Below are 8,085 nucleotides of genomic sequence, written 5' to 3'. Positions count from 1 at the left end.
TTTTTTTTTTTTTTTTTTTTTCTTTTTTCATACACTGTTATGTTTTTTGTTACCATAATTTTATTTGATTTTCCTTGAAAATGTTGCCGTCTGTGGATATGTGGAAGAACTGATGACAATAAATCGAAACAACTGTGACTATTGTAATTGTGCTTTTGTTTGATATTGTTTATTCTAGTGTGGTGAAGATGATAGAATAATGTTCGATTGTGCTTTGTTTTATGAAGGCAAGAAACTGGAGAGGGTGTTGAAATATGGACAACATTCTCATTTTTTTTTTTTTAATTTTTAACCATGGATTTTCGGTAGGATGCTTATGTGTGCTTGCGTAGACGAGAAATTGAGAATATAGTAGATGCATTAGTCCGAGAAGTACTTCGTAGTGTATGTATTGTGTATCTTGAAAAATAAGGCCATAGTATGTGAAAAAAAAAAAAGAAAAAAGAATCACCTTATGAACTAATAAGCAAGCATGCTAATCTAGATTCTTGGGCTGACTTCTGAAAATGGCGATTAAGAAGATTACAACATGTGACACTTAATATTTTGTTATTAAGACGAAGTGCATCTAACTTTCTGCTGTCACTCATGATATTGCCTTCTGCTTCAATTTGTTTTAGATCATCATTTATACGGGTGAATGCTTTTATGAGTCCCTCTACTCTTTTTTTATTTATTTTTATTGTCTGTATCCTTTTGCCTTTACCTTCAGTTTTAGACTTATTCTATAGTACCTCAATATGCAGGTATGTTCATGGGGTTTGAAGAACTTGAAGGGGATGATGATATAAGAGAAGAGTTTCCCTGCCCGTTTTGCGCAGAATATTTTGATATAGTTGGATTGTGCTGTCACATTGATGAAGAACATCCTATCGAGGCAAAGAATGGGGTATGAATCCCTGCAAAACAATTGATTTTAATTGCGTACCTCCATTCGAAAAGTAGTTAATTTTGATTGAGCTTTTGATTTATGATCATTGTCTGGCTTAAATGCATATCTAATAATGTTCTTGAAAAAAACAATAAAAAATCCTGATATCTGTCTTTTTCACTTTGTTTTAACTTAGAAGACGGCCCCTATATGTATATATATATTTTTTTTTTCATATAGTCTCATTTTCTGTAGCGTATGGTGATGCCTTTGTCTATCTGGAAATGTTTAGAGCCCTCCGAGGAGAAGTAAAGAAAAATATTTGCCTAATAAAAGCCTTAATTTCCCCAACTACCATCGAGATATGAAAATTTGGGGTGTACAAATTGAGGAACTGTACATGTAAATCGGTATTCATGGCACCATTACAGGAAACACAATTTGTCTAAAAATCTCATCAAAGTTCTATTGACGGAGAAAATAGGGAATTGTTTGAGGAGAGTCAAGTTTTTTCATTTTTTCTTCTTCCATGGATTGCAGCTTTGGGATGTTGTGTTATCACATGTGATGGAATTCATAAGAAAACCCCCTTTGTTCTCCAAATTAGCATTTTCAATTTAAACAAACTACAGAAGATGTAGATCACCTACTCATGCATTGTCTATTTATTCCCTTGCTGGCGGCTCCTCTTCAAGTATTTGGAATCTCTTGAGGAATAAAGCAAGAGTATTACAGGGGAATGCACCTTAGGCTATTCTTTGGAAGTTGGTTGGGAAATTTTCTAGGGGATTGAGAAAGAATGGGACAAAGTGTATCTTGTAGCTTCCACTTGAGAGTTATATATCAAGCATATTCCGACTACTCTACTTGTACTTTTGTAATCTCCAGAGCTGATGATAAATGGGAAGAGCTCTTGTCCTACCTCCTCACACTTATATTATTGCAAGCTCTGTTTTTTAACAAAATAAATGAAGCCTCAAATTCAATGTATCTCAGGTTGAATCATTGCAAGATACTATTCATTCATCTCAATATCATTTTTTTCTTTTGGATAGCTAAGAGTGTCGTTCTCATCATACAGTGCCAACCAGTTGTTGCTGTACAATTTTCTAATTCTTGTGGATTCTTATTCTTTAAATTTGCTAATGTCCCTTTTTACAAAATAAATTCTAATTTTGTTTTCTACATTTGATATAGAAAACATGTATTAACAGAATCTATGTCAATATCTAGGATATTTCTTGGCTCAATCACATAAATATATTTTTTCAACTCGGGATGCTAGTAATCACAAGCGCAATAAAGGGGGATATTTAATTTTGATATCAGTGATGCCACTTCTCCTTGTTCATTACACCATTTTAGTCCATTATGAATTCCTTTGTGTTCAAAGTGCAGTGCATAATGGCTATTCATAGTTTCAAAAAAGGATAGCTTCATTAATTAAAGAACGAAACACTATTATTAATCTGCAGGTTTGTCCAGTCTGTGATACGAGGGTGGGAGTTGACATGGTTGCGCATATAACCCTGCAGCATGCAAATATTTTCAAGATATCCTTTTATTTATCATGTTAAAATTAGTTTCTATCGTTTCTGTTTTCCACTATCTTATTTGCCTCGTCGAGAATGCTTCACATTCACGATTTTGTTGTAGCTGTATTCTATAAAAATCAGCTCAGTGTCCGCCTAGCAGTATTCTCAATGATCTCTTTTGCATCTATCAGATCTCTCTCATGTTCCTGGGAGGAGTAAGGAATGTGACCCTTTCTTCTATTATGCTCCCATTTGCCTCTAAGCTACTGGTACTTTTTACCCGAATAGAATATCTATAAGACCTTGATATAAATTGGCACCGAAAATTATTCAATGACTTTTTCTCAGAAGGGAGGGAAAGTTAAGGTTTTGTCCGTTTCTATTCTTTTACTTTTCTTATTGGATCACATCATGTGAATTTTTACCTGCTACTGTTTTCTGCTCGAACTCTATATGAAATTTAAACTGGAAGATTAATCCCATGCTTAGTTCCTTAACCAGTGGTTACATGCAGCGTAAGAGGAAATCTCGTAAAGGTGGTTCACACTCAACTCTCTCTTTGTTGAGGAAAGAGCTTCAAGAAGGAAATTTGCAATCTCTTTTTGGGGGTTCTTCGTATTTAGTTACCTCCAATTCAGTGCCTGATCCACTGCTCTCATCGTTTATTCTACCTTTGGCTGATGACTATGGCAATGTTCAACCTCGCTTGCCGGCTGAATCAAGCTCTGTGAAGAGTAATTCACAAGTCAAACTATCAGAACGGTAAGTTCTATATATTCCTACTATAATAGTTCCTTAGTTCACAAGGACATGGCCAAAGATGACTCTAAAATAAGTGTAGGCTGACAGACATTTTCCTTTAATTCTCTGCATCGCGAATAGATGTTTTCTCTTTGGCTATCTTGTCTTTTGAGTTCAGTTGATATTATTGTCGTCAAGGATGTTTTAACTAGGATAGAATATGAGGGTCTGAGTATGTATGTTGAAATGAACGCATGCTGCGAGCTAGTGCAAGGACCAGTTTTAGTAGAAGATATGGGGAAACAAAATATCAAGTACATGTACCAAAATCTTGGCAATCGTTATAGATACTTTTCCCTTTATGTCTATATTATCACACATTGATTTTGAATTCCTGGATCTAAAATCTTGGTTTCATGTGACAGAAGCATCCCGTCGTCACCTCTGTCCATGCAGGACAAGGAAGAGAAAGCGAAACGAAGCGGGTTTGTGCAAGGGCTGTTAATGTCGACCATCCTTGGTGATAATTTATGAAGAGACAGTTGTGTTGTTGCACAAATCAAAGTTGGCTGCTGCAATAGGCCCTCCTTGGTTTGCAAGCTCTCAAATTACTAAGTATTATGCTTCAATGAGTGTCAAAATAAGGTGTAGTGTAATTTATTTTGCTTGTAAAACACCAATTCTTAGGCCTGACAACACTTTTATTTTCTGTTTAAATTTATGTTCATGGAAAAAAAGAAAAAAAAAGAAAGAAAAAGAAAAAAGCTTAAATTTGACAAAAGTAACTTCTTTAATAGCTTCATTTCTTCAATAATGAGAAATCACATGTGGCTGTAGCAATAAAACTATGATTTAAATGTCAGTGAATTCAATTCTATGGACAAGCCAACAACCTATAGGGTGGTAAAATGCAGCCTGCTTTAAGCAAGCAATCCCCCTATAGCGTGAGATCTAACCACGATGCATCGTCCGTAAACTTCTTCACTACATCCCGAACATACGAGTCGAAGCAAGCCGAGCAGAGGCCCTTTATAAGGCTTCTTTGCTCCTCTCCCAATGACAATTCAATGTGAGAGCATTGGGATGGTGGTGTTGCTCTACAAGCCTCGTTTATTGAGTTTTTGAATCCACATGCTGCTAAGATCGTACCAGCTGCTTTAGTTGCGATCTCGTTTGCTGTGCTCTGACCTGCTGTAACCGTAAGAACATCAAATAAATTATGAGAGTTAGCAACAAAAACTAAAAACTGCTAAGAGAGTAAAAAAGGAAACAATGGTAAGAACATACCTAGATCAACATCTATGGATAAATAATTCTTCAAATGACTTTCAATCATGGGTTGTAGATGCTCTCTTGCTGCACAATAATCTTTCTCGTCTCCGACCCGAGTGGGGCATGAACTGCTATCAGAGCCTGTATTCAATATATTGCTGTATTCATGAATCGTCTCGCAGTTCGATAGCAAATTCACTCCTGCAAGCTCATGCCACAATGTCCCATTCAAATTTCGATCAACAGTCGTCGAATTTTCACCTTCGAATCCTCCTCTCCAAGTGTTGAAAATTGTTCCATTGCTGCTGGTTCTATCTATAGACATCATGCTAAGGTGAGGATCTTGTATTACTTGCACAGACAAATGACTTGTTGTTTCGGAGCGAAGAAAAACTCCATGTTGCATCAATGGAGATGGATTGTCATGTAATAAGCTCTCCCCAAACAAACTTTGGCTTGCCATTGCCGTTTCTTGACCCATTATGGTAGCTCCACCACAAGAACTAGCAGCAGCAGCAGCAGAAACACCCTCAGTCCTGTTGTTTACTAACCCCATTTGATTTGAAGAGCGCATGTGATTGATGTGTAGTCGAAGAATTCGTCTTCGTACAAGAGTCGGCGCAACTGCTTGAGACATGGGAGAAGTTGATTGCACCTCCACAGGTATTCTAGGAGATGGGATGTTTCCAAATCCTTGAGTCATTGGCGTACGAGGTGATGATAGAGAATTCAAGTCTAAACCATCCCGATTCGCAACGGGGAAACTTCGGTTAAACAAATTGTTGGTTGTTCTTCGATCAGACAGTCGGTTTGGAGGAGGCTGTGGACTTGCTAATCCCTGAGCAAGGATTGTACAATCAACACAGTACCAATTCCCTTCTGGTACTTCTCTACCAAGACCGACACAATACGTGTGCGCTGGTGAGTCACATAGATCACACAGTAACATTAGATTATCATCGCCACCTTCGTGACACTCCGTACAGATTACGTTCTCATATGGATCCAGATAACTCCTCAATTCTTCCTCAGATGGTTGATAGACCTGTAGGATACAAAAAAAAGAAACAAAAAAAAAAAAAAAAAAAAAAAAAAAAAAAAGAATCACAGACCTATCTGCCATAATAATGAGCTGAGCTTACAGCTAGCTGACCTTAATGCCCCCCTTCGATAATAAGCACTGGAAGGGGGGAACCCTTTTTGTTCCAAGAACTCATTAACTTGACGCCGATATTATAATAGTACCTTTTCTTTGCCATATTTTTTTCACCCCTCCAAAAGTTCTCTTATTATATGGAATTAAAACCTTTTTACCACACATCACGGAGATACCTGCCAGTCATTTGAAGATTTTTAACCATACTCTCAGCCTTGGAGCTGTCGAGAGATCCCTGGAAAATTGACGCAAGTAAATTTTGATTAGAAAGAGCTAGTCGAAGTACAGTTCTAGAAAATAAAAAACACGAAAATTTCAATCTCAATTGCAAATGAGAAGACAATTANAAAAAAAAAAAAAAAAAAAAAAAAAAAAAAAAAAAAAAAAAAAAAAAAAAAAAAAAAAAAAAAAAAAAAAAACTATATAGAAGGACCAAAAAGGAAAACAAGAACAACGTACAAACTACGAGCATACCTGATCACGCTCGGGAACCTGTATGACGACTTCTCTTAGGTCAATTCCAGCAGCAGATCTTGCAGGCTTACTAATTGTCTGAAACCTCTGCTTGCACAAAGGGCATCGTGATTCAACCTTTGCCCACTCCATAATACAAGAGAAACAAAAAAAGTGAGAACAACAGTTAAGCGTTCCCCGAACTCTCCTCTTATCCTCTTCCGATAGGCATATCCCGCATACTTGCTTTATCACCTCAGCCTTGACTTCCTCCATTTTCTCTTTCCCTTTCCTAACAGGAGGTCGAGGTTTTCTCGGTTGGCGTAGTTCAGATTCCTCAATCCTTGAGGGTGAAGGTACCATCCTTGCTCGATTTCTCAAATTACCACACAACTTCTCTGCTTCTCTCACCTGCTCTCTCTCTTCTTCAGAGATGGTATATTCATAATCCGATGACCCGGAAACAAAAGTATCTAAATCTGATTGACCAACATGATTCTTCCGCTTTGAAACACTCCTTTTCTTTCTCGTATTCTTTACTACAACGTCGTTCTCCGAAAAATCATCATCATCATCCTCTGAGCTTCTAACCGTTTCACTCTTCTTTCTTCGTTTGTTCCTTGAAGGCTTCTTTGCAGCCTTTGGTTTCCTCTTTTTGCAAACCTTGCCAACTGTATTTTTCCACACCCCTTGTCGACCCCGTTTCCTATTGGTTGCTTTCTTTCTAACAAGCGGTTCTTCCTCATCCTCATCTTCAATCCCAATCTCAACTTCTTCTTCCTCTTCTTCTTCTTCTTCTTCCTCCTCCTCCTCCTCCTCCTCCTCCTCCTCCTCCTCATAATCGTTATCGTTATCTATACTATAATCCTCATCGTCCTCGTCCCCGTCATCTTCTTCTTCTTCTTGATAACTAAATCTTCGCCTCTTTCGTCCGTTTTTCTTCCTTCCTTTACCTGAAACAAAAGTGTTTCCAACCTTTGGTTTGACTCCTTTCCTCACCTTATTCAGTTGTTGCTCCTCCACCTCCTCCTCCTCCACAACAAAGTTATCCTCTCCCGACGCATTAGCGTCTAAATAGGAGCAATTATCTTCATCAGAAAACTCAGAAACTCCATTTTCATCATTGGAAACAACATAATCCTCATCAGAATCATCCGAACCCTTATCTTTCGGTCGAAATTTCTTCTTGAAATTCTTCCTACTACCAACCTTCCCTCCCCTTACCATCTGTTCCTCGCACATAAAACAAATTCGCCAAAAAAACGGAATCACACAAATTCAGTCCACAAAAACACGATCAGAATTCCTCAACCAAACCAACTCCTAATCGTCAAATCTAATCAAATCGAAGAGAGAAACATAAATTGAAAATTTCTGGATAATTCCAACATAAATGTCCATACAACCAATTTTGCATATGAAATTTTAAAAAACCCCACTAACTACAAACGATTCCCCATTCTCGATCTGCTTCATTCCTGAAAAACAACATTGAAACCAAAACAAAACAAAGCAACAAGATTCATTCTCACTGTGAACTGCAATAAACAGCCGAAACATCAAACACCTATTTCTCCCAAAAATCAACTACAGGGTGTGATTCCATTGACATATTTACAACAGAAATACCAAAATTGAATAGAAATTCAAGGAGTAAAGACGCCCAGGAACATCCTAAACATACCCAGAAACGAGTTAAGATTTGAATTCATACCTAGAGAGAGAAAAATCGGGAGAGAGAGACAGAGAGAAAGGGAGAGGGTACCTGAGAGGAGGAATAAAGCACCAGGAAACACCACGGACAATTGGAAAACGTCTTCCGATTTCCCAAAAATATTTTCTTTCCTTTCCTTTTCCCTTTTCCTTTCGGGAAAATATATTTATTTTTTAATTTATTAAATCATACACTGAGAGTAGGCGTTGGGGGCTCTTCTTATTATGCGATGCGATGGCCACCCCTCGGTGAAATTACCAAATTACCCTCCATTCTCTTTCCTCCTCCTTTTCACAAATTGCCATTTTTGGAATAAATTTACTTCACCCCCCCCCCCCCCCAA

At 37.6% G+C, this 8,085-nt stretch overlaps 2 protein-coding genes across 8 annotated transcripts in view; one reads left to right on the top strand and one right to left on the bottom strand.

Annotated features, from left to right (window-relative positions):
* LOC111486516 (protein DEHYDRATION-INDUCED 19 homolog 3-like) overlaps nucleotides 1–3,873 on the top strand; it is a 4,948-nt gene extending 1,075 nt beyond the window's left edge. Inside the window, exons 2-5 of one of the 2 annotated variants that reach the window (XM_023133700.1) lie at nucleotides 747–889; nucleotides 2,347–2,424; nucleotides 2,915–3,168; nucleotides 3,576–3,873. In XM_023133700.1, the coding sequence (XP_022989468.1) occupies nucleotides 747–889; nucleotides 2,347–2,424; nucleotides 2,915–3,168; nucleotides 3,576–3,681 (581 nt within the window). In that variant the 3' untranslated portion in view covers nucleotides 3,682–3,873. Of the gene's footprint in view, nucleotides 1–746; nucleotides 890–2,346; nucleotides 2,425–2,914; nucleotides 3,169–3,572 lie in introns of both variants that reach the window. The other variant, XM_023133699.1, reaches the window with a different exon arrangement.
* Nucleotides 3,874–3,918: 45 nt separating this feature from the next.
* Nucleotides 3,919–7,938, bottom strand: LOC111486419. Of its 6 annotated transcripts, XM_023133551.1 has the most exons (5): nucleotides 7,794–7,937; nucleotides 7,052–7,506; nucleotides 6,050–6,793; nucleotides 4,435–5,464; nucleotides 3,919–4,338 (listed from the first exon to the last, which is right to left on the bottom strand). In XM_023133551.1, the coding sequence occupies exons 2-5, from the start codon at nucleotides 7,268–7,270 to the stop codon at nucleotides 4,085–4,087; spliced, it is 2,247 nt and encodes a 748-aa protein (XP_022989319.1). In that variant the 5' UTR covers nucleotides 7,271–7,506; nucleotides 7,794–7,937; the 3' UTR covers nucleotides 3,919–4,084. The 6 variants fall into 6 exon arrangements, with proteins under 6 accessions (XP_022989319.1, XP_022989314.1, XP_022989317.1 ...); XM_023133546.1 differs by having other exon boundaries at nucleotides 6,050–7,506; nucleotides 7,794–7,938; XM_023133549.1 differs by having other exon boundaries at nucleotides 6,050–7,255.
* Between the last annotated feature and the right edge of the window lie 147 nt (nucleotides 7,939–8,085).

Source organism: Cucurbita maxima, unplaced genomic scaffold (genome assembly GCF_002738345.1).
Source record: "Cucurbita maxima cultivar Rimu unplaced genomic scaffold, Cmax_1.0 Cma_Scf00011, whole genome shotgun sequence".
Lineage (NCBI taxonomy): Eukaryota > Viridiplantae > Streptophyta > Magnoliopsida > Cucurbitales > Cucurbitaceae > Cucurbita > Cucurbita maxima.
Note: the sequence above shows the minus strand (reverse complement) of the source record. Positions and strands in the feature narration are given on the sequence as shown.

Excerpts from the sequence above, each read along its gene's own strand:
- LOC111486419 (XM_023133546.1), bottom strand. The coding sequence starts at position 7,270 with ATGTGCGAGGAACAGATGGTAAGGGGAGGGAAGGTTGGTAGTAGGAAG. Across the intron at positions 5,465-6,049 it reads AGGTTCCCGAGCGTGATCAG|GTCTATCAACCATCTGAGGA; the intron begins GTATGCTCGTAG and ends TGTATCCTACAG. Across the intron at positions 4,339-4,434 it reads ATCCATAGATGTTGATCTAG|CAGGTCAGAGCACAGCAAAC; the intron begins GTATGTTCTTAC and ends TTACGGTTACAG.